We start from the raw sequence: 26030 nt of genomic DNA, 5'->3' as shown, positions 1-26030 counted from the left end.
AATAGAGTTTGATCCCCTGACCTAGGATATAAGTCACCAACTTCAGTTGCACTTTGATATTCTATTAGAGCCTACTTTATTTATTTTTATCCTGCCTTCATTATTTTAATAACTAAATCAAGGTTCTCCTCCTCTTTTCCACACAAGAACAACCCTATCAGAATGATTGGACTGAGAGTGAGTGACTGGCCCAAGATCATCCAGCTGGCTTTCAGGCCTAAGGCAGGGCTAGAACTCACAGGCTCCAGATTTCTAGCCTGCTACCTTAACTATTAGACCAAATTGGATCGCTTGTTTCTCTCTGTATCTAGGAATTAATCCGTATTTTCCTGCAGCTAATGGCAAAATAGTGTGACCTTATGAAAAGTCTTATCTCTTCCTGCCAGATTTCTGATATTACCCCGTAAGACATCAAACTTATTCAAATTAGTGCTCTTTATCAATGTGCAAATTGTGGAGTGGCTAAATACTTCCTTTCATTCAGCTCAAGTTTTATAGTCCCTGAAGGCATCTTTCCCACACTTTTTGGGGGGGGGGGGGAGGAGAGAGGTGTTGGGATTCAAAATCCCCATAACCCCTCAGTTAGGTGTTTCCCAGACAATTTTTTTTTCAATGAACAAAAGACCAGACGTACAACTTCACAAATCCAACTTGCACATATTTTCCATATTAAGATCCAATGTCCCACCTTGGCTTAATGGGGGTGGGGTTGGTAGATATCATCCTGATGAGTGGAGTTCATTTGGACTGGAGTCTGATAAACTTACCTTGGGAGGAAACCACATTGGGGAAGAGGGTTCACAATACATAAACATCCCATATTCTGGCTGTACCACCCTCTCAAACACTTCTGAAAAGAATTCCACCAGGAAACCTTTATCTCCATAATAAGGCATTTCAGTTTCAAATTGAACCTGCCAAAAAAAGTAAAGAAGAAAGGAAAAGTAGTCCAAAGAATATCTATGGAGATTCTCAATCATCCAGGTCATGATTGTCCCAAAGGTGCTTTTCCAGAAGACAACTGGGCTTTCTTGATTTTTTCTTTTGAAAAATGAAAAAAAAAAAACAAACACCAACAAGGAAGTCTACTTGACTTTTGCAAAAGCACCTTTGGGATAGTTCAAGGCATCTGTTGACTTCACTGAGAAAAGACAATTGAGGAATCAGTGTCCGTAAAAGCTCTCATAAAAGCAGAGGTGAACAATTGCGCTTCCCCTTCATCCAGTAATCTCATTTGTGCCCCGTTAGAGCAATGGCTGGAAGCAGATCTCAGATAGTTAGATGAAGCTGCCTCTGAATGGTTCCCTACCATAATCCCCCTCCCACCTGCTTCAAAATCTTCTTTGCTAGGGTCCCCAAGGTTTTTGAACAGACCTGGAGAATGCCCAGGCAACTCAGGATTCTGCAAAATTTGAGAAGTTGTAGTTTTAAGAATGGCGTGAAATAATTGAAACACAAACATCCTTCTTCAGATGGACAAAGAAAATTGAAAAATGTTGAATTCTTCAGAGCAGAAAAGCTCTACATTTGCTGAAGGTCAAAAGGGTTTCATGTTTTTTGCATTGGCTGGTTTTAGATGCATCACTCAGCCAAGCTATTCCACTGCTGTTAGGTGCAGAAAAAATATAGGTAACCTTCAATCTGTACATGGTTTCTAGTTTCTAAGAATTAAGGCAAAATGCAGGTAATTCTTGACTTACAACCATTCATTTAATGATCTTTTGGAATGACAATTTTCCACATTTATGAACATTGCAGCATCCCCATGGTCACGTGATCGAAATTCAGTTGCTTGGCAACCGGCCTTCATTTATGAAGGTTGCAGTGTCCTGGGGTCATGTGATCATCTTTTGCAATCTTCTGACAAGTTCCCTTAACAACGTTTACTAACAATTACAACTGTGCCAAGAAAAGTTGTAAGATGGGGCAAAAGTTACTTAACAACTTGGCAACCGAAATAGTGGGCTCAGTTGGTGTTGTAAGTCGAGGACTATCTGTATAACTGATAGAAATAAATAGCGAGTAAACAAACACCTTATGAACAGATTTTTAAAAACGCAGTTCTAATTTTGAAGGCTACGCCAGTGAGTTCTCAGGTTCAAAGCTCAGGTAACTGCATCAGAAGACCACAGGTAGCTCACCAGCATTTGCTTTTTCAGGTTGGTGTCCTTCGTTATACTAAGCTTGTGCCAGGTGTCTTCAATGAGAAAGTGGCGTCGCACGTTCAGAGTAAAGATAGGGGGTTCTGGAGGGTCTCTATTTCCCAGCATAGCATGGAAGACCAATTTACAACAAGCTGTTATGTCTAATACCTTGAGAAGTCCAGGGGAAAAAGAGATAAAAAAACAATGAAAATTTTTCACCTTTTATAATAGAAGAAATGTAAGCAAATCAAAGAAAGCCTGCTTTTAAGGTAATTTGGATGATGGTGTTTATATTTAAGCATTTTCTCCCCAAACAACCTAAAGGCATTCAACCATTTTCTTAAATGACTATAGAAATCCTCAGTTATCCAGCTCATGGCTCTCCCAAAGGTGCTTTTTTCAAGAGGCAACTAGACTTTCTGGTTTTTCTTTGAAGACGTTTTGCTTTCTCATCCCAGAAGCTTCTTCAGCTCTGACTGCCTGGTGGGGAATGGAAGGATTTATATTTCTTGCAGACAGCTGGTCATTTAAATCCTTCCATTCCCCACTACCCAGTCAGAGCTGAAGAAGCTTATTGGATTCACTTAACAACCATGTTACTTAACAACTGCAGTGATTCCCTTAACAATTGTAGTGACTCACTTAACAAATGTGGCAAGAAAAGTTAGAATGGGGCGAAACGTCCTTAAATAAAGGTCTGATTTAGCAACAGAGATTTTGGGCTCCATGGTGGTCGTATTACTGCCAATGACGGGGGGAGGGGAGTTTGCTCCATATCACATTTTTGAATGCTGCAAATATAAACAAATAATTTTGTGGTCTCGTCCATAAGATACAAAGGGGTTCAATAACCAAGGCTCTAACTTAACTCGTGGCAACTTTAAGAGGTGCGGACCTCAATTCCCAGGATTCCCTGTCCAGCATGGATGGATGGGGAATTCTGGGAACTGAAGTCCACACCTCTTAAACTTGCCAAGATTGAAAAAGACTGCTCTACACAAATGGTATGCCACCCTCTCCAAAGCAAATTCTTGATCAGTCTTTTCCCAGGCTGACACATTTCCACTCCCCTATCCAAAGCCCAATTTTTTTTTGCACTGGAAAAAAAAATTGCACCTTTTTTTTTGCAAATAAGAGAAACCCCACCAACTCTCCAATAAGCAAGAATGTTTTTTTTTAAAAAAAATATTCTTTACCTCTTGTTCTTCAGAGATCCCACAATAAAGCATTTCCCTCTTGGTTGCTACGTTGTAGACAAAAGGAAAACGGCAGAAAGAGATTAACCTCTCTTCTTCTGGGACAGGCTGCATGTTGCAAAGGGGAAAAAATGGAAATCTTTTGAAACAAAAGAATATCTCATAAAACCTTCTTTGCTTCCCAACTGCCTTTGTGAGGCATGGAGGCAATGATGGTCTGTGGCAATCCCTGCAGCCTGGAACAGCTGATTGGGGGTATTCTGGCAATCCCATCTACCCGCCAATTAGCTGTGCTGAATCAGGCTGCAATAAATTCTGAAGCTGAGAAGGAGGAGCCTATATATAAATATATATATATATATATATATATATATATATATATATATATATATATATATATATATATATATATATATATATATATATATATATATATATATATATATACACTTACATACATACATACATACATACATACATACATACATACATACATACATACACATACATAAAAGAGGCTTGGAAGGCTAGAGTGGCAGTGGCTATTAGATTTCTTTTTTCTTTTTCTTCTTTTTTGGGGGGAAACATGGATCAATACTCAGATGAGGAAACCTTAAAATTTCAAAATATCTTGGCTGGAATCCAAAATCTATTGGAAGGATATGGGAGAATTGAGAAGAAGTTGGATAGACTATTGTTTCTCACAGCAAAAGATGATGGGGTTGGAGCCCCAAAAATTAAAGGGGAGAATGAAGATATAGAAGATAAAGACAATAGATGAATTTACTAATGGAGCAAATGTGGGTGAAAGTGGAAAGAAGGGAATATGGAAAAGGGAATTTGACGATCTGGAGCTCTATCCCAGATTTCAAGATACAAGAGAAAAAAAAGGGTAATGATGATGGAATTAAGAAGAGAAATTTTTTCAGAAACACGTCTGACAACCAAAGACAAGCTAATTTCAATAACAGCTCGAGGGCAACGAGATTACCTGAGAGATCCTTCAAGCAATAAAGTGTGGAGAGAAGTTTATAAAAACTTTATAAAGGAGATAAAAAGAAGATTGACACCACAACTGGCAAGAGAGATAAGACTGTTTTGCCACTGGAAAGTTACAGGTTGACAATGAAAGTTGATAATAAAAAATTAGTTAATTTTTGGTGATTAATAAGTAGGAATTTTAGTATTTTGTCGATTGTTTTAGATTGCTATTAAATGTTTATTCATTAACAAATAATTAACTACAATAACAATAATAAAATGATAATCTTAACTAGTAAAAGCAACTTGGATATAAATTGTAAATTGGGACTTGGGAAAAAGACGTATACATTTTATTAAATTTTATTTAGATTTTGTCATAAAGGTGTAATTTTTTTGGGTCTGACGAGAGGAGATGGGATATAAATAGTAATTTTTGGCTTACTACAATAATAATAAGGAAATGTTAATGGATATTGTTTAATAATATATACATGCGTTGGTATTGGTAAAAGCAAATACAAGCTCTAAATAGTGAGTTGGGGGGAAAAAGGAGGGGGGGAAAGGCTTAGATTATTAATTGACTTTTATTTAAAATATGTTATAAAGGTGTAATGTTATTGGAGTTTTTTTGAAATAGCTAATGAATGCCAGTAGGTGGTTGTGTCTTTAAGTACAAATGATTTCAGATAAAAGCACGTTTAAATAATAGTAGTTAAATAAGAATTGTGGTACATTGATAGTAAGATATATAAAGATTTTTGATTTAAAATGTATAATTCAATATGAATTATAAGTGATGATTGTGGAAGAAACGCACGAAATTTATTTGTAACCAATCTACAAGATGTAATGAAGGATGATTCTTTTTTTGTGTTTTTGTTCAATTAAAACAATAAAAAACTTTTCAAAAAAAAAGTTCTGAAGCTGACCTGGCTGGCCAGAGTTTTCACCAGCGATCAATTGTATTACTCTGTTCTAAAAGGCTAAGCAAAAACCAAACCACATTATGGATTTGCGTGATGTTTTAACCCAGGTTTCTTGATCAAAAAACTTTCAACTGAAGAGAATAAAGCAAGAATATATTCCAATCCAAGGACATTTCACCTCTGTCCAAGCTTCATGAGCTCTAATACTTTCCTTCTACACAAGGCCAAGAGCCCATGTAAAATTATACTTACAATGTTTTCCTGTAAGTTCCAATAATCTTCTTTTAGGTCAATTTTTTGAGCAATTTCGTCTATGCAGAAAGTGCTTGTTTGCAGTTGGCATTTAGCCTTCATGTTGACCTTGAAGGAAAATATTTATAGGTCAAAGCCATGGGTTTTGTATCAAGAGGCAGTACGAATTCTCCACAATCACTTCCAAGTCACCAGACATACCTTATACAGCTTTTTAAGCACTTTGAGGGCACTAATCCATGTCTTGTCTTTGGGGCAATTATTATAATAAGGCAACATGGCTGATACACATGTCTTCAACATTTGAACTATTTGCTCTAAAAACGGACCAGGCAACAAGGACCAATAATTTTCTGAAAGAAAGATAGTTTCAAGTCATTAAAAATATAGACAGAATCAATCGTATGCTAAGTAAGCCAAACTGAGGAAAATCCTTGATGAGGCCACAGAAGAAATAAGCAATATTTTGAGGAGTAGAAAGTCAATCTTAATTGTAGTCTAGATTCCAAGATTAATGTCTATAGGTGAAGAACAATCAAGCAACTACAGTGTTACCTCGGTATCCGACAGCTTCAAAACTTGTCGAATTTGGTACTCGACATATTTTGATGTGAAAATGTTGTCCAGTACTCAGTGTTCATTTACTACTTGACACACTGCGATAGGAAGAGGGGGAGGGCTATGGAGAATGGACCGGAAGTTGACCATTCTGGGAAGGTGGCTGACATAGGAAAAGGGACAGACAAGAAAGTTATTCCCAGATGAAACAAAGGGTAATTGGTAAGTCACATGATTTGTTTGGGACTCATCCTTTTTAGTACTCATCACACCTTCTGGAACCAATTAACAACGTGTACCAAAGTAACACTGTACACCGAAGTAACCCAGGGGTAGATGCGTTACTGCCGCTTTGTTCGCTGCGCGTGAATGCACAGTTGCCTGCAATTAGTTCTGCGCATGCGCAGAATATTATAAAAAGACAAAAAAACAGCAGCAACGGCAGCGGTGACCAGGGAACCAGTTCGGAGGTGTGGCCAGCCTGGGTCGCTGCCAGTTCTGCGACCCAGGCCAACGTTCTACTACCAGTTCGCCCGAAACAGTGTGAACTGATAGCAACCCACCTCTGAAGTAACCCCTTGTGTAGTACTTGGTTTATTCAGCCTAACATTAATCTAGCCAGACTAAGGCATTATCTACATTACTATTAGATATACCTGGTGAACTGCCAGGAGGGGTTCACCTTCACCCTGCCTACCAAAGACTCCAAGCTATGTTGGAAGAGCACCTCCCTCCTGTGCAGTGGTGGGTTCCAGACCCGGCGTCACCCACATGGATGCGTGTAGCACGCGCGCGCACACTCGGTGCACACTTGCATTGTAGCTGCCAACGACGCTTCCACAATGCTCCACTGCTCGTCGGAGTGTCGCACAGATGCTGTACACGCCATGTGCATGCGCGGAAGCGCCGAAGGCTTTAAAGGACAGGTAAGGAGCTCGGGCGGGTGGGTGGGCCCTCCGGAGCACTGTACCAGAACGGTACCTGGTGCTCCTGGCAAGCTCCGGTACACCCGTACCGGGGTGTACTGCCTGCAACCCACCACTGCTCCTGTGACTCTGGACTAAATTCCACCACTGTATTCCCTGTCAGTAACTTGCACCTAAGCGATTTAAGGCTTTAAATACCATTGTGAGCGCATTGTAGGTCACATTTTAGGTCTTTTGAATTTTTTTTTATGTCCTCAAGGGCGGTCCCATAAAACATGTTTCTGAAAACCACTGAAAATGTGGCTTTGATCCCTGGTCTAGGATTAGGATGACTGTTGAGCTCCACTCGTTTGTTTTTTCTTTCTTTCTGGGGAATGTTTTGAGGTGTTGACTTTCAGATATCCAGGATTGTTTTCATTCTTTTTCTTTCTTTATTTTATAATGGAAGTCACTCAAAGTTGGCTTCAAAACAAACAAGCAAGCAAGCAAGCAAGCAAACGTTTGTCACATAAAAAGGGAATACACTAGTTTTGTTACCCTGGTGGACAAGCTCAGAACCAGTGAGATAAATCTACAGGGAAATACTATAGTCGGAGCCATCAAACAGTGGACATAGAACATGAAGACATAGATTCCCCTTCACTGGAGGGGTTCAAACATAGACCGGATAGCTATCTTGGATAAAATGACCTCTGTGATACCTTCTATGCTTATGGCTCTACTGCTTTTGCCGAGAAAACGTAGAATTCTCTTGAGCTGGGAGACTGAGGAATGTAATATATGAATGGGGGCACACAGGATGTGTGAAAAGAGAAAAGGAGAATTGTTCCAAACTCACCTAGAATGTTGGACGAGTCTTTGCTCAGACTTGTGACAGCTTCAGCAAACAGTAAAGCTAGTAAGGGTATCCCACGTGCTCCAAGATCAACACAGCACTCAGGTACCAGAAGGAAAATAGCAAGAGCTTCTTGGTGAGGAGAACTCAGTGGAAGAGCAAGAAATAGGGGTCCCGATAGGGAAGAACAGATCTGTTTAAAAACAGTAGGTATAGCTGGCTTCAGATCTATCTAGTTTCAGAAGAAAAGCAGATATGCAAAGAGGAACAATTGTTGCCCTGCCTGCTCCTGAATTGCAGCCCATAATGTTGTAACACCAGGTTGCATGATCAGACATTACTTTGCCAGGACTGAACCTGTCTTAAGTGAGAAGCTATTGAAAGGGCCTGCCAAGAGATGCTATTGTCCCATGAGGTTGAGGTCCCATGGATCAGGTACCAAGCCTTCGCTGTATATCTCCTATGTTCTATATCAGGGGTGTCAAACTCAAGGCCCATGGGACAGATCTGGCCCGCAAAGTGCTTAAATATGGCTTGTGGGGACGGCCTGGAAATATCAAAGGGCCAGCTCATGGTACTTCTGCCAGCCAAAATAGGCCTTGTGAGGCCTCCGCGTGGCCCATTTTCGACCTCCCCAGCCTCCAGCAGCACTCTGCCAGCCAAAAAAAAGCTGTGTGGAGATCCTGCAAGGCCCATTTTCGGCTGGGAGTTTTGGCCGGCAAACATTCAGGCCGAAAAAGGGGTGGGGGGTGGGGGTACATGAGGCCACTTCACGCACTATTTTGGCTGGCAGGGTGTCACAGGAGACATCTGTCTGTCTCCTGCCCCTCCGCTCCCAGCCCCTGTGGCCCACGGAGAAGAACTACAATGCTGATCCAGCCCTCAAAGAAATTGAGGCCCTTGTTCTAGATAATTCGATTCATAAAGCTTTGTGTAGTCACCTCCTGCTTGGCTTTCTATAACTTTATTCTGCCATGTTTTTAATCTTAGCGAGGCTGTGGCATCTGTTGGGGTACAGGGAAGTGGTTGAGCCTTTTCTTAATGTTATTTGTTGTTTTTACTCTGTAGTGCGTTATGTGGACATGGGCAATGGACGGAAGGGAGTCTATCAGGACAGGATTTCTGTGTAATTGGAATTTATGAAGTGGCAGAGCTCCCAATTCCACAGGGAGATCTGCAGCGAATTCTTACAGAAATTACATTCCAATTGGAGATAATCGTTATCCGAAGGCATCCAAAGCTGGGATGGGAAGCCAGGTGTTCTCCTTGTGTTCTAGAATTTTGGGTTTTTTAATCCTCTACTAACTGTTAGGATAACCTTCACACAACTGGAAGTACCACTTGGGGGATCAGGATTATATACCAGCCCATCTATGAATTCTCTCATCTGATCACAGAACAATCAACAGACCGTCCAATGAGGAATAATCCCTATATTGAAAGAAAAATATTTTTTCTTTACCTCCTGAGCAATCCAATCTGTCACAGTAAGTTCGTTCAAAATTTCTCTTGCTTCTTGCAGATTCACTGGGATGTAACAATCCATTGACACATCGGATCTAGGAGGAAAAATGGAATGAACATTTTCTGAGAAATGTTCAAAGCTCAAGCACAGGTTTCTTAATGCTATCATTCAGAAATTTTATACAGTGACCACCTCCATTATATTTCAGACAGATCTGATGCGCAAAAGCTATATTATATAGCTTTTGCGCATCAGATCTGTCAAAGAGAAAATTGACTTCTCAGGATTTAAAGCTCTTCTTCAGATAAACCACTGGGAATTTACTTACTTACCTACTTACAGCATAGGTAAAGGAAAAGGTTCCCCTTGCATATATGTACTAGTTGTTCCCGACTCTAGGAGGCAGTGCTCATCTCCATTTCAAAGCCGAAGAGCCAGCACTGTCCAAAGACGTCTCCGTGGTCATGTGGCGGGCATGACTAAATGCCTAAGGTGCACGGAACGCTGTTACCTTTCCACCAAAGTGGTCCCTATTTTTCTACTTGCATTTTTTACGTGCTTTCGATCTGCTAGGTTGGCAAAAACTGGGACAAGTAATGGGAGCTCACTCCGTTACGCAGTGCTAGGGATTTGAACCACCGAACTGTCAACCTTTCTGATCGACAAGCTCAGCATTTTAGCCACTGAGCCACCGCGTCCCTCAACTTACTGTATAGAACCAGATAAAAACTGAAATAAGGAGATGGATGGGAAGGACAAATAATGTATTTTATTTCCTTCCTTTTATATAGTTTGGAGATGATGGGGTGTTTGTTATTGCAAGATTCAGAATAGCCATAGCATGGCAGGGAATTTTTGCTTCTTATTTTCAATTTTTTGAGATTAACAATTTTGAAGATGACTGCAATTTGTTTTTCAAATATCTGGCACTGCAAGCAATGGCAATGTGGAAATCCTTTAATAATCTCAAGAGCCTAGGGCCTTCATTTTTAAAGGTAATGGGACATTTTGCAGGCATAAAAATTTGAAGAATTTGGAATGGATTTACATCAAAGTCTTAATTCAATCACAGAGCTAATTAGGTTAATTAGTTAACTGAGTTGTTAGCTACTCTCAGTGGTGGGATTCAAATAATTTAACAACCAGTTCTCTGCCCCAATGACCAGCTAGGTAGGCGTGGCTTGGTGGGGCATGTGATCATGTGGGAGTGACCAACTCATCGTCACTCAGGTCGATGGGCACTTCGCCTTAGCTGTTACTATGTAATAAGGGTTAACCAGAGAGCCAGTTTCTGTAAGCAGGGCAATAAAGATAAGACTAGAAACAACACCAGATTATTTCCTTCCTGTCTTCCTTACAGGATTAGTCCTGTATAGTGGAAAAAAGCAAAAGGAGATTTTTTCCAACAACTTGTTCTCTGAATTGCTTAGAAAGTTACTAACTGGTTCTCCTGAATAGGTGCAAACTGGCTGAATCCCATCACTGTAACCCAATTGACTGGCTGGGAAGTTGCTGGGAAGTTACAACTGGTCTGGAAATATTGTCCTGACCACACAGAAAAAAGGGGGAGCAGATAAATGCAATAAACAATTTCTTCAAATGTTCAATTCACTTTGGTTATACTAGTATAGCGATCCTTAATCTTCGCAGCTTGGTGGCCTGGCTGAGGGAGGAGAGAGGGGAACCAGTGGCGGGTCGGTGCACACATACACGCAGCTCGACGTTGCACAAGCTGAGTTGAATGCACACATGCCTGCCAGACCATCACTTGCGTGAACTGAGCTGCACACATGGATGCACACCAGCCCACCACTCACTAGGCCTGGTTGCGAATAGGCCAGAGCAAGACAGTAGGCCATGTCCCTGAGTTTGGGGATCCCTGTATCAGTAAGTCAGGACTTGTTATTCTCTCCGGAGAATCCAACCACACCGCTGCGTACAATGGAGGCTACTCACCTTGTTTGTAAAAAGCTTGCTGTTAAGCAAGGAGGTGAGGAAAAAATTTCTTTTATCTCCCTATCAAAAAGATAGAAAAGAAAAGCAATTAATAAAACCATAGCATTACCAACCCAGCTTTATACTTGCTTGGAAATAACTCTGCGTCCAACGTGAGCCACCGTGGTGCAGTGGTTAGAGTGCAGTACTGCAGGCTACTTCTGCTGCCTGCCTGCAATTTGGCAATTCAAATCTCACCAGGCTCAAGTTGACTCAGCTTTTATAGTCTGAATTGATGCTTACAGAAGTACAATTTTCTCATCAGAAACAGGCAATACAAGGCAATACAAGTAGCAACCTTATAGCATTCTGCTGTGCTTCACTTCCTATTTCTGCTGACTTCCATTTCTCAATCAGCCCTCTGTCCAGCTGGCTGATCCTAGGCAAGACTTCCAAAGAGGTGGCTGCATTAGCAGACGCAGAAGCCTGAAGAAAGGAAAATCCAAGTGTAAAAGCATTGTTGCTATCTCACATAACCAATGCTTTATAATATAAACCATTGAGAAGGCGGAAATTCACAATCAATTCTCATTCATGTTCCTGTAGAAACTGGGGGTGCAACGTTTGGGAAATTGTGTTTGCAAATATCATTGCAAGTTGACGAATCATTCAAATGTCTATGTAAAGAGAAGAAACATGTGTGCAGTCAAATAACACATTTGATTTAGGCCAGCTGTATTCACAAAATGCAGGTAGTCCTCATTTGATATAGATCATCTTCTATAATCTATTTGAAGTGCTACACAGCCCACTACTAGTATATTAGCTTACTGATGGTTTGAAAATGATGTTGAAGTCAAGAGAGTTTACAAAAGAAATAAAAAGATTACCTGAAATAGATTGACAAAGTTGACATATGACCCAGCAAAAACTTGGACTCCCAACAATTCTACAATGAAATGAATATACATGTATTATTATTATAGTTCATCGCAGTCAGACAGATGCTATTATTATTGTACAATATTTATGTAACTTCGCCTCCTTCCTTTCTCTTGTGATTTACAGTGTAACTTTGTGAGGGTGCTTCTGAAATTTCCAGGAGGAATTCAGCTGCAGTTTATAAATCCTTTATCCCTCAAATCTTCTTTTCTTCATTAAGCTTTCTAACATAAACATTAAGCAGCTCTGTTGTTCTCAACTAACAGAAATATACATTTTCTTTTCATGACAAACAGAAGGAGAATTAAGTGCTCACTCCAATCATACATTAAGTTTAATTTTGCAGCCAGAATGTTGTGCATATTAGATTAGTTTAGAATTTCAGAATTTACTGTATTTAAAAAACGCCTTTATTTTGCTTTTGCTGGTCATGGAATTACATAGCCATGCAATTCTCTATTTCTACACTACTGCCAACTGATTAAATTGTGAGACTCCTAAAATTACTACAGGTTGTCCTCAACTTATGACCATAATTGAGCCTGAAATTTATGTTGCTAAGTGAGGTGTTTGTTAAGTGAGTTTTGCCCCATTCTGCGCCTCTCTTGCCACATTTGTTAAGTGAATCACTGCAGTTGTTAAGTTAGTAACACGGTTGTTAAGTGAATCTGGCTTCCCCAATGACTTTGCATGTCAGAAGGTTGCAAAAGAGGATCACAAGACCCTGGGACACTGCAACCGTCATAAATATGAGTCAGTTGCCAAGCGTCTGAATTTTTATTATGTGACCTTGGGGATGGTACAATGGTTGTAAGTATGAAAAATAGTCATGACTCCCTTTTTTCAGTGTGGTTGTAAGTTTAAATGGTCACTAAATGAACTTTTATAAGTTGAGGACTATCTGTATATCCTTTTCCTTTACCAGGATAAATGCACATTCATCTCTACTCTTCCCAGTTCTTGTCAGCCGGAGATGCCAGAATATCCTGTTCTGAACTTCAAAAGCTACCAGATAATCAATCAACCCCTTCAAATTATGACATTTGCTCTCTCAGAAATCAGAAAAAGCAGTCTCCTCATCCCCACATTTTAAAAATTAATAGAACAATCCTTTAGAGCAGTAACTTAGACCGTGATAATACTTGGCTCCAGAAAGCACTCAGCCCTGGGGTTGGTTAGCACTTTAAGGCCCTCTCTCCACCTTTTAACTTCTAACTTTTTTTTTTTTTTTCTACCCGGCTCCTTTTACTGATTATGCACTGCATTTTGAAATGTTACATTTGTCTGCTTTTAACTGTACGCCACCTAGAGTCTCCCCGTGAATGATATGGATAACTATCTAAATCTGACAAATCAAATCAAATCAAAATTAAGGTCTTGATTTAGGGTATAACCAGTTTTGAGTCCACCTTCAGCCATGGAAACACATTAGTTAACTTATATCTAGCCATTAAATCTCAACCCAAACCACTTTACAAAGTTTCGGGATGATCTTGGTGATAAAAAAAATATGAAGTTGTATTTATATCAGCTTTTTAGAGTAAAGCACAACTCAAAAATCTAGAAAAAATTAACTCCAAAGAACTTTCAAGAACATTTGATCAGAATGTCAAAAATATCAGCAATCAAACACTGAATAAAATATACTCAAATCGAATCTGACTTTTAGGTGTCACTTTTCAAAGGGAATTAACCATCTGTTTTCAAAGCTATGTCTTACATGTGCTTATATGTGGCTGTATGTTTCCCCCAAGCATTCTTGTATTAATACTATTTTGCATTCTGTATTTGTGTTTTCAAAAAGGGTACCATTAGGGGCCAAAAGAGCATTGAGGTCAATACAATTTCTTTCTTCCTGTCTGCTCTCCGATGCCGAACTTTCCGTATCCTGCAGGAGACCACGTCCAAAAGACCACAACTGCCCAGACGCAGAGACACAAAGCGTGTGATAACTGCAGAAAAACCAAAATACAAAATTCCCATATGAACAACTCTGCTCTATATCTGTTTGGGATTGTTATGGTTTAGCATAGCCACATTAATACAAGTTCCCTAAATATGTCTCAGATGTATCTAAATATTTCGCAGATGTATAGTCCTCTCATCATCTAAAGTTCCTGGTAAACCAACAGCCTCCAAAATGTTAGAAGTGCTCAATGCACTTTAAACAGATTTTGTTTTTATATAAGCTATATCAATTTCCCTTGAAAGCACATACGTAACCACTCACATAGATATGGAAGGAAAGAGATGGTACATACCTTCCACAGGAAATGTGGGAAACTCGATCATCAATCTCATCGATTTTCTGAGGACCAGCCTTTGAAGAGTTGTGTCCTAGTTGTCCAGCACTGTCATCTCCAAAGGTGAAAACACTGCCACTCTATGAAGGATGTTAACAAATCAAGCACCATCAGGTTTCCCCCCATCCATCTATATTAGTTTTATTAAACATTTCTGCAACTACATGTTGTTTTGGAGGACAAAGGTTATATTTGCATACAGATGTGCCTGACTCCAACTGCGGCCATGTCATTTTGCAACATGGTCTTTGGCAGCAAGAAAAAGGAATCAATCAAAATAGTTTGAAGGTTCCAATGTATTTTCTTCACTTCCACACTCTTAGAGTATGAAAGCAGTATGAAAGCTTAAAACAAAGCTAAAAATGCTTCCCGTCAAAGAGAAAAACCAAAAATATTCACCTATGAGCAAATTAGGGGGGAAATGCTAATTCAAATCCTACCCCACACAATCACCCATTTTAAATAAAGTCCTTATGGAGAAATGCCTGAAAATACTTCTAATTGTTAAGCAATTCTAAGTGCATAAATTCAATAATGTAATTTGGGTGGCTTCTGGACTGAACCAATCTCTGGTGCCCAAAAGGTTGGGAGCCACACCATAGAGACCTCACCAGTTCCATCATTTCTTACATTTAGTAGTCAAAGATTCCTGAATATTCCACAAGGCAATTCCCAATATCCAGTTAACAAACTGCTGCTAGCAGTATGGAAGCTTCGTTTACGGATTCAATACCTTGGTGAGAACAGCTGTATGTTCATCTCCGCAGCTAATATAAGTCACTTCAAGGGTTCTCAGGGCACCTACTGAGTAAGGTTTGAAGACCTGTTCTGTTGAAAAAATAACCATCAGAATATTGCAGCATTTTATATGAACATTCCAAGAACCATCCCAAAGTTTATTAAAATACACTGTTATTTATTAAGTGTGACTGAAATAATTACTGTAACAGAAATTAAAGTAGTTACAGCAAGCTTTGAAAATCCACTCTAAAAGTTTCCAAAATGTAAACCTTAGAATTGTCTCCATCTTTCAAGTGAGGAACAAAGATCTTGGCTTGTGAAAAAGTTGTTTGTCTAGACCAGGGGTGGGTAACTATGGCAACTTTACAGCCTGTGGACTTCAACCCCCATAATTCCTCATGGCTGGCTCAGGAATTCTGGGAGTTGAAGTCCACAGGTAATAAAGTTGCCATAATTGCCCACCCCTGTTCTACACTATGCCAGGCCGCATTTTAAAGGTACTGAATGGACTGAATGCACATTTTCTAACAAGGGGACAAACACGTGTTCAAGCCATCATTGCCATTTTTTGCGTTCACATTCTACTTCGAAACTATCATTCAAACATTTATAATTGGATTTGGAGAAACTAAAAATAATAAAAGAAAAGAACCCAGGGAAAAATGTTTTTGATAGTTTTGACAATCAGCTGGTCCGAATGTATTGCAGATTTGAGAGCGCCATCTGCTGATGGCAAGAGTAGTACAGTACTTTGCGAAAGACTACCAGAAAAGATAATTGGAACTGTGAGAACTATTAAAGGAGTGTTTGCTTTTCTACATTGCTTGATTTAGATTTCCTACGGCCATGGAAGATAATAAACTTTCGACTTGGATTGGATTTGACTAATATTAGAATTGGACATTAGATTTTGGAAATAAAAAAGGGTGCGTTAAAAAGACTGTATGGACTTTAAGTTCTAATTAAATGTCATATAGCCCAAAAGTATTAAACATTGTTAAATTTGTTAAATTGGTAATATGGAGTTTTGATGTATGATGAATTATTTGAGATGCTAAAAAATGCATGTAAAACTTTAAAAGGCAATCAAAAGTCAGAAATTTGGATGGAGCACACAGGAAATGGGAAAGAAGGAGGTAAAAGAGGGCATAAATGAAGAACAAGAAAATAATATTGAAGCAAAAGGAACTTAAAAGAAAAAACAGTTAGATGATTTCACTGGGATTTACAGTGGCACAAAAAGGGTAGATGGGGGAATGCCCCCTCCCCCAAAAAATCAATCAAGCAGCAAAGAGGGAAATGGTGGGAAGAGAGTAGGAAAAACCCTGAGGAAAACTACTCAATCAATAAAATTAAAAGTGAGAAAAAGGATTCAGAAGGAAAGATACAATAATTATAAAAAAAAAAAAAAGAAATAGAAGAAGCTAAGAGAATGGGATAAAAGAAGAAAATTAGTAAGAAGTGAAAAGGAAGAGGAAGGGAAATAAGGTACATATTAGTAGATTAAAGGGAATTGCATTAATATTATGAAGAGTGGATAGTTAATTAAGATATAAGGGAATTATACCAACATTATTAATTGTGGATAATTAACTAAATTAAATGTTATTTTTGTAAAAAATTAATTTTGATGATGTATGTTATTTACGGCAAAACAGACCAACAGATGAAATGTGAAATGGCAATTTGGTTTAACTTTGAAGATAATTTAAATTAAGAGATGAAGATGAAATGTTAAAGAGTGGGATGGGGAATTTGAGAAACATATTTAGCGATGGAGTTGATGTTATTGTAAGGGATTAGAAATTAAGGGTGATTAGTGGTATTGTTTATGTACTAAGAAGAAAATAAGTTCAAGATTAAAAATTCAGAAAAAGAATAATATGGCTGAAATTGGAAACAGAGATATGATGTAAAATGGATTATGCATATGAGAGCATGTAAAAGATAAGACCGGGACAACACTCTGTTCATAAAATCTGTAAAAATTTGCAATAAAAAAAGCTAATAATAATTTTTAAAAAATAACTTTCATTAATTATGTAATGATTAATGATTATGTCAGTTATATATTTTATATATTTTAATGATATTAATTTAAAGATTCCACGTGATAAAATTAGCTTTCTTCTATCCTGCGCCAGGCAAGTTTTTTTCTGAACAAAAATATATACTTAAGGGATCAACCAGACTCATCCTGACCTATTAGGTCATTTAGGGAGATACTGACTTTTTAGGACTAATTCCTATGCCAAAGAAGACCTCTAGCAATCACCTAGAGAATCAAATCAGGTCATCCAAAGTACTAATTGATTGTTTTACAAGTCTATCCCTAGAACCTAATTCCAATCCCATTCCCTCCCTCTAAACCCTCTTTTGTTGAAATTTATTTTCTCAAAGTTGGCAAAAAGGATTTCATGATATTGCAGAGTCTCAAGGAGTCCCTTTCCCAGAGATAAGATTCCCAATTTGTATATACATCTGAGTCTTATTTTAAAACTCATCCAAGAAGCTTCTTCAGTTCTGCTGAAGAACTGAAGAGGCTTCTTGGATGAGAAGTGAAACATCTTCAAGGAAAAGCAATGGAAGTCCAGCTGCCTCTTGAAAAAGCATTTTGGAACAACCATGGCCTGGATGACTGAAAATCTCTATAGACTCAGGCTTTATTTTAAGTGAATCGCCATTTCTAACCCATCTCTGCTGTATTTCAGTCAGTCTTTTGATGCATAATGGATCAGCTTGTTTATAGGCTGAGATGATGATCATGATAAAAAGGAGTCAGTATCTATCGCTCTTAAATTAAAATCCAACCACCACCTTCACAGATTTGACAGGTATCCTGGTTATCCCTGTAAAGACGCCAATCAAGCCAGGTTTCTTTCTGTTTTATTAAATGAATCACAAGAGGCCAGACAAGTGCAACATACCGAGATAAAAACCATGTTTACAATCCACAGTGGCTGGGATAGCATAACATTAGAACCAAATCAAACATATTTTGGCTTAGTGCGTTTTTAATAACGCTGATAAATGCAGATGTCACATGAAAAAAGTACTGCATGGTGGTGCAGTGGTTAGAATGCAGTACTGCAGGCTACTTCTACTATACAATACAATACAATACAATACAATACAATACAATACAATACAATACAATAGCAGAGTTGAAAGGGACCTTGGAGGTCTTCTAGTCCAACCCCCTGTCTAGGTAGGAAACCCTATACCGTTTCAGACAAATAGCTATCCAACATCTTCTTAAAGACTTCCAGTGTTGGGGCATTCACAACTTCTGGAGGCAAGCTGTTCCACTGATTAATTGTTCTAACTGTCAGGAAATTTCTCCTCAGTTCTAAGTTGCTTCTCTCCTTGATTAGTTTCCACCCATTGCTTCTTGTTCTACCCTCAGGTGCTTTGGAGAATAGTTTGACTCCCTCTTCTTTGTGGCAACCCCTGAGATATTGGAACAATGCTATCATGTCTCCCCTAGTCCTTCTTTCTCTTAAGCTAAACATACCCAGTTCCTGCAACCGTTCTTCATATGTTTTAGTTTCCAGTCCCCTAATCATCTTTGTTGCTCTTCTCTGCACTCCTTTCTAGAGTCTCCACATCTTTTCTACATCGTGGCGACCAAAACTGAATGCCGTATTCCAAGTGTGGCCTTACCAAGGCATTATAAAGTGGTATTAACACTTCACGTGATCTTGATTCTATCCCTCTGTTGATGCAGCCTAGGACTGTGTTGGTTTTTTGGCAGCTGCTGCACACTGCTGGCTCATATTTAAATGGTTGTCCACTAGGACTCCAAGATCCCTTTCAACTACTGACTACTGACTACTGGTTGCCTGTAGTTTGGCAGTTCGAACCTCACCAGGCTCAAAGATTGACTCAGCCTTTCATCCTTCTGAGGACGGTAAAATGAGGACCCAGATTGTTAGGGGCAATAGGCTGACTCTGTAAACCGTTTAAAGAGGGTGGTAAAGCACTGTGAAGCAGTGTATGTCTAAGCGCTATTTCCATTTTATTCCAAAGACATGAAATCCCAGTTTTACTTATTCACTGTGTATCATGTGCTTAGCTTACATCAAGTCTGAAGTAATTTCTGTTTGAAAGCACAAAATAAAGACATTTATCAAAGGATTTATATTTTTTATTGGGATGTTGATTTTCCCAAAACATTTTTTCTTCAATAAAAGAGACAATTAAAAGGAAGCAACCAGGCAGCAGGGACATTTTTTCCTGGGATAATTTGAAGACAGACTTACCTTTTGAAGATTTCTGCCTTAAACCCAACTGATGTGCATTGTTCCTTCCCCAGCCATAGGCTACTCCAGAATGAGACAAGACAAAGCTGTGTGCCCCACCAGCAGTCACCTGAGCCAAGGGGATGCCAGCAAGAGAGGAAATGTTACACGGTTGAGACTGGGATGGAAATTCTTCACCAAGACCCAGCTGACCATAGCTGTTCTGTCCCCAGGAAAAAATTTGGCCATCTTCATTGGGGGGAAAAGGGGAAAAAAACACCATTACATTGATTAGAATATAAATTGGCAACTGTTCAGGTAGACCTGGGGTGTCAAACACAAGGCCAGTGGGCTGGATCCGGCCCACAATGTGATCGGATCCAGCTTGTGGGGCCGTCCTGACAAATGTAAGTGGCTGGCCTGCGTCACTTTGGCCTGTCTACCCAATGCGAAGATGAAACATGGGACCTGCCTGGCTTGGCCAGATCTACCCAATGCAAAGAGGATACATGCCAGCAGTTTGGGTAATGGTGTCAAGCTGGCCATGCCCAACCAGTCAGCCACACCCAGTGAGTGGCGTCAAGCTGACCATGTCCATCCAGTTGGCCACACCCACCAAGTCAGCCACACCCACCTGGCTCCCTGAGGTCAACCACAACCCTGATGCGGCCCTCAATGAAATTGAGTTTGACACCCCTGAGGTAGACAAAAGTAGACCCTCAACGTTTAAGATGACAAACATCTCACAGGTTTGCCAGATCTCATGAACAATTATCACATCCTCAACATTATATCTCCTTCCTCCTGAAATGTTGTGGATTCATGGAATGATCTTTGGTGGAATATCACAAAAACCATTCAGAGTTAACCATGGATGCTTTCAAGCTTTGCATTGCCATTTGTTCTAAGTAGAAAGACAGCTGTCAAGCTTTCTATTTTGTGGAAATACCTTCCATGTCGCATTATCTTCTCTAAACAGTTAGAATTCAGAGTCTAACTTGAGCTGTCACACAATATAACTACCATATTAATAAGTGTCATCACATACACAGATCTGCATTCTCCTTGACTGCTTATGGTAATCCTCAACTTACAATAGTTTGTTTAGTGACTGTTTGAAGTTACAATGTCACTGAAAAAATGATTTATCTCCATTTTGCACACTTACAATCATTGCAGCATCCCCATGGACATGTGATCAAAATTCAGATGCTTGGCAACTGACTCATATTTATGACGGTTGCAGTGTCAAGTCATGTCATGACCTTTTGCCACCGTCTGATAAGCAAGTCAATAGGGAAGCCAGATTCACTTAACAACCGTGTTAGTAACTTAACTATTGCAGCGATTCGCTTAACAAAATGAGACAAGGTCTTATAATGGAGAAATCTCATTTAACAAATGTCTTAGCCACAGAAATTTTGGGATCAATTGTATTTCGGATTAACTTTACTGATAGGAGACAGGTTACCTTAACAAAAGCTTCTTGAAATTATTTGTTGCATTTTATAACTTCAGGTCTGATCCTGCTGCTACTCAGAAAGGAGCTTTGAGGGTATGGACCACAGTTCACCAAATGCATGATTTTTGAGAAATCATCGTACTAACATCTTCAGTGAAGAGGGTCAAAAAAATTAATGGGAAGGGTTTCAAAGAATAGTATAAAACCACCAGGAAGAAGTAAAGGAATTTATCCGTAGATACTTCATTTTATTGATGCAGATAATCCTTCTCGGAATTATCTGTTTGCATCAAGCTTTGCCCTCTAAATTCTGTATCAAAACTAGATTTATCATAATCCCCAATGAATCTAGTCTCTGCCTAGGAAAATCTTAAACTAAGAATAAGCATTTGTGTAGATGCAGAAAAATGAGCTCCCTGCCCCGCCCCATCCAAAATAATTAAGCAAGAAAAAAGCAGAAGTTATTGCAAAAAAAAAAAAAAAATTAAAATCAGTTCTTACCTTTGGTAAGTGCTATGGAGTGATAGTGTCCACAAGCAACTTGTATAACATTGTACATAGATAAAGAATCAATTTTCCTATAGAATTTACCGAACGAGAAGAGAAATAATTCATTAGTATTTCAGATACAAAACCATATCATCATATGAAGATTCTTGACATGGCAGTTTAATCTTCTTAAAATGAAATTGAGTATTACCATCTTAAAAAAATTGCTTTGTGAATTAATTAAATGAATAATAGGATAAGTATTACAAAAAATTATCAAATGATATTTTAATTAATAGCAATTATTTCAAATCTTATTTATATAAGACATATGCTAATTAGAGAAAAAATAACTAACATTAAACGAGATTTTTTGGAATAATCCATTAAATCATTTGTTTCTTTATTGTAGGATAATTCTATTCTAGGATGATTTTGTGCCACATTTTACACTGGTTAGTTGGCTTGGAATTCCCATTATTGTTGGTAGGGTATAATGGGAATTGCAAACTAAAACATTTGAGGGTACCAGATTAGGGAAAGCTTCATTAAAAAAAGAATAATAAGATAGAAACAGACCGATGAAATACACTGCACTATGAAAGCTTATGCAAGAATAAATTGGTTTTCATTTAAAGTTGTTTATTTGTTTGCAAAGGATAATATGATGAGGAGCAATGGTAGCACAGTGGGTTAAATGCATTGCAGACAAACTCTGCCCACAACCAGAAGTTTGATCCTGATCGGCTCAAGGTTGACTCAGTCTTCTATCTTTCCAAGGACAGTATAATATGTCTAAGTGCTACTGCAATATTGTTATTGCCATTTTGCGATGCTTCCTTAACTGTCTAAAGAAGCAGTGCCTATACCAGCAAGCCTCCCATTCCAGCTATGGGAGGGATGTAGACCTGTTGCAACAACTTTTCCAAACTGTCTTAGCCAGCAAGAAAGGAAACACCCTGCTTCTATGAAAAGGAATATGGCAAAAGTCACAAATTCATCCCATAGCATCTCCTGCTTGGAAAGCTACCTGTCAGAAATGCAGCACAGATCACAGCTAGAAGAAAGCCCCAAGTGTGTAGTCAGGATTCAAACCTGTGTTTTCCTGACTCAAGGACTCCTATGGCTTAGACAAGGTTATTTGGCAACAACATGAATAGGTTACTTACTCTGGAGTCGAAGAGTCCTTTAGTGTCCCAGTGCCAAGCTGTCCAAAACCACCAGCTCCCCATGAAAATACCGTCCCTTGGCTGCTGATGGCCAATGAATGCTCCTTTCCACAGCTTATGTGGATGATAGTCTGGGCTTCCAAGTCTTGGATTGGTTCTTTCCAGGAGGAAAAAAAGACATTCATTTGCATGGTTATTGAACCAATAATGATGACTTCTTGTAAAGACTGTATGGTTGGATGGAAAGTGAAAAATGAATGTGAAGAAATTAGAAAAATGTTGCAACAAATTGAGAAAAATGAAAGTAAAAATCAATATTGATTGTAAAAAGGGAGTGGAGGGATTGTGGGAAACAGAGTTGTATTGTTTTTACAGAACTGTAAGAAGACATGTTGGCCTGTGAACAAAATACATTGTATATGTTTCTAATCTCATCATCTAGGCTTAACCTTGAGAATTGTACGTAGGAGCTACAATAAAGAGGCCTTTGCTATGCTAGAAACCGGCCATAACCAGAATTTACTGATATGATAGTTACTCTAAAGGCAACCCCTAGGAACTAGGACCATAAAATGAAATATGTAAATAAGTGCAGTGGGAGATAGAATTAGAGTAGTGGGAGATGTTATCAGGGGCAGAGATAATGTATTCATTTTAAACACTTTGGATAGGTTGTGACATCATTATTACTAAGCCAATGAAGAACAGGTGGGAGGTACATTTTTTTACGGTACTAGAGAATAGAAAGCAAATGTATTGATGATTTAAGGTGTGTCCACTGTATCTGCGTGTGCCAAAGTGAAGAATAAAATTACCATTGTTTTCTCTTGGAAGTTTTGGCTGGTGATTGCTTATTTCCAAACTAAACAAGGAATCCCACACATGAACATGCTACAAAGGTGATGTTGAAAGAAATGTCCTTCTGGGTTCAGCTCCAAGTGGGGGGAAAGACACTGGAGACATGGAGGCTGCTTGGAAAGATGGTTTAATAGGGGACAGGACCACATGGCTTGAGTCCTGAACAGAAAAGGTGATCACATGCTTCAATGTTGGTGGAGATAAAAGAGAAGGGAGGGTGGAGATGCTGAGTCCCTGGTTTTATGCCCTCTCTGGCCTTTGATCTTGATCTTGTGTTCTGATTGGTTGTCAGACTCCCAGGGGGCCATGCAGGGGCAACTCTCTAGGCTGCGTTTCGAATCCAGGTTTGATTGAGTTCTCAGGTGCCATGTGGTGAGTTGGGTAAAGGGCCAATATTATCATGCCTTCATTTCCTAGGATATTTCATTTTTCTGGGAGAGGGCTGGGTGATAGCTTCCTACAATAGAAGCAGCCTTTTGTCCCGCTTGTTTTATATAGTACCCTAAATTAAATCATAGAAGTCTCTACAGGTAGTCCTCAATTTATAATAGTTCCTTTAGTGGCCGTTCAGTTACTGTTGCAGCAGCTGATATGGTGAGATTTTGGCGGTTCTGGACTCAGCCTAGAGTTGTCCCTGCATGGTCCCATGTGAGTCTGACAACCAATCAGAATACATTTCTTAGGAACAGGAAACAGAGAGGTGGGACTGAACAGATTATAAAAAGCCTAGCAAGCCCCTCCATGTCCTTCTCCAACACTGAAGCATGTGATCACCTTTTCTGTTCAACCCATGTGGTCCTGTCCACCATTAAAACCATCTTTCCAAGCAGCCTCCATGTCTCCAGTGTCTTTTTCCCCACTTGGAGCCGAACCCAGAAGGACATTTCTTTCATCACTATGACAGACCTTTTTATAGGTAGTTTTTAACAAAAGGAGTGAGAGAGATGCAGGAATAAAATTGCTCACTTTCTCCCTCTTCTTCTTTTTCCTTCCTTTCCTTTGAAAGATAAAAGGGGCAAAAGAGAGAATTTGAAAAATCCCCCCACCCCACCCCCCACCATTTATAGAAATGAAATTACAAGATAATTTAAAAGGGGGATTTAAGAGTAGAGAACGGGAGCTTCAGGGAACACTTTAATAGGCGACCCATAGTTGAATTTATTGCAACGAGAAATTAAGATGGGTGGGCAATACCATTCACATTCATGCAGGTAAGCCGGCTATTTCTCGGGACACCGTAGCCACAAAAGTGCCCCTTTCGTGTGTGTGTGTGTGTGTGTGTGTGTGTGTGTGTTGGTTGGTTGATAGAAACTCCCCCCGTTGAAATCCCCAAGCTGGACTGGAGTCCCACCCACCGCATCGCAAACGGGGAAAGCGAAAGCGATCGCGGGGAGATTCGTTTTCAGCAGCGCTCCTCTAGAAAACGAAACTTAAAACAGCGGGCTAGAGAGGGAGGAGGGGTTGGGTTCGGAGACCCAGATAACTGCCGACCGAAATGGCTTGGCGTTGAGCTGGCGGTGTGGGTTCAAAGAACCGCGCGACCTTTAACAAGCCAGAGACCTGCAGCAGGTTGGACTAGATGACCTCCAAGGTCCCTTCCAACTCTGTTAACTGTTAAGTTGCAAACCCCTGGACTTTAAGGGCCAAGGCGGTGAAGATCAGGCTAGGTGCGTGCAAAGAACCCCATCTGGAAAGGGATGGCTGAGTCTAAACTTCCCCTGCCCGTTACCTACCTGGCAGGTAGCATCGCTGCCGTCCCTCGGGGAGCTTCCTCCCCAGCTGTCCCTGGGCGTTGTCTCCGCAAGAAGCCAGGCTCCCGTCGGCCAGGAGCAGCAGCGTGTGCCGCTCCCCGCAAGCCACCAGGGCCACTTCTTGCCCGCCAACCGCTGGCGGATCATGACGGAGAGGAACCGGCTGGGAAGACCCTTCCTCGCCCGACCCCAGCTGCCCGTAGGAGCCGTCCCCCCAACCGAAGAGCATGGCGCGTTTGGATCCTTGGTCTCTGGCTCTTTCACCCCGAGATGTCTCCCAGCGCGTTCAGACCTCCTCCTCCCTGGGTATCACTTTGAACTGCTCAACTTTGGTGTAAAAAAAAAAAACCCAAAAGCCCACCTAAGCTGCCTTCTTTGACCAGCCCCGCCCAGTTTTTGCAGACCCTTCCCAGTCCTGGAGGCGTTGCAGAGAAAAGAAACAAAGAAGGTGGGAGAAAAAGAGGGGGGGGATTGGAGAGCAAAAGAAAGAAATCCAGGAAGTGAAGCTTCCTCTGATCAGGCCTGGCTCTGAAAAGCTGCTGGCTGGTGCAGGTATATTAAAATTGAATAGGGTAGTTGGAAGTCTATGGAGATTCTCCGTCATCCAGGCCCTGGTTGTCCCAAAGGTGCTTTCCCCCCCCCCTAAAGTTTTTTTTATTTTAAAACATATAAAAATTCCATTTTCAGTTAAACTGTGTGTTGTCTGGGTACAAATAGTTTAAAGAAACAATAAAAGGGTTTACAACAATGTTCATTACATTGGTATTAGTTCTATAGTTCTATAGTGATGATGATAATGATAATATAATATTTGCTTATCCATTTTAATAATGGATAATGATATCCTTGTATC

At 39.8% G+C, this 26030-nt stretch overlaps 1 protein-coding gene across 1 annotated transcript in view; it reads right to left on the bottom strand.

Moving 5' to 3' along the window:
* Positions 1-25542, bottom strand: part of LOC309395365 (putative E3 ubiquitin-protein ligase HERC6) — a 32244-nt gene extending 6702 nt beyond the window's left edge. The window contains exons 1-17 of the mRNA XM_081959538.1: positions 25160-25542; positions 22569-22725; positions 21412-21488; positions 19470-19697; positions 15200-15294; positions 14425-14546; positions 13973-14115; positions 12112-12170; positions 11580-11707; positions 11243-11302; positions 9284-9380; positions 7825-8014; positions 5704-5855; positions 5503-5610; positions 3341-3448; positions 2142-2312; positions 768-914 (exon numbers count right to left, since the gene is read on the bottom strand). Of these exons, the coding sequence (XP_081815664.1) occupies positions 768-914; positions 2142-2312; positions 3341-3448; positions 5503-5610; positions 5704-5855; positions 7825-8014; positions 9284-9380; positions 11243-11302; positions 11580-11707; positions 12112-12170; positions 13973-14115; positions 14425-14546; positions 15200-15294; positions 19470-19697; positions 21412-21488; positions 22569-22725; positions 25160-25406 (2289 nt within the window). The 5' untranslated portion in view covers positions 25407-25542. The remainder of the gene's footprint in view (positions 1-767; positions 915-2141; positions 2313-3340; positions 3449-5502; positions 5611-5703; positions 5856-7824; positions 8015-9283; positions 9381-11242; positions 11303-11579; positions 11708-12111; positions 12171-13972; positions 14116-14424; positions 14547-15199; positions 15295-19469; positions 19698-21411; positions 21489-22568; positions 22726-25159) is intronic.
* Positions 25543-26030: the final 488 nt, after the last annotated feature.

This window comes from Natrix helvetica, assembly GCF_964273705.1.
Source record: "Natrix helvetica genome assembly, chromosome: 7".
NCBI lineage: Eukaryota > Metazoa > Chordata > Lepidosauria > Squamata > Natricidae > Natrix > Natrix helvetica.
The sequence above is the reverse complement of the archived record's forward strand: the minus strand, read 5'-3'. Positions and strand labels throughout refer to the sequence as shown.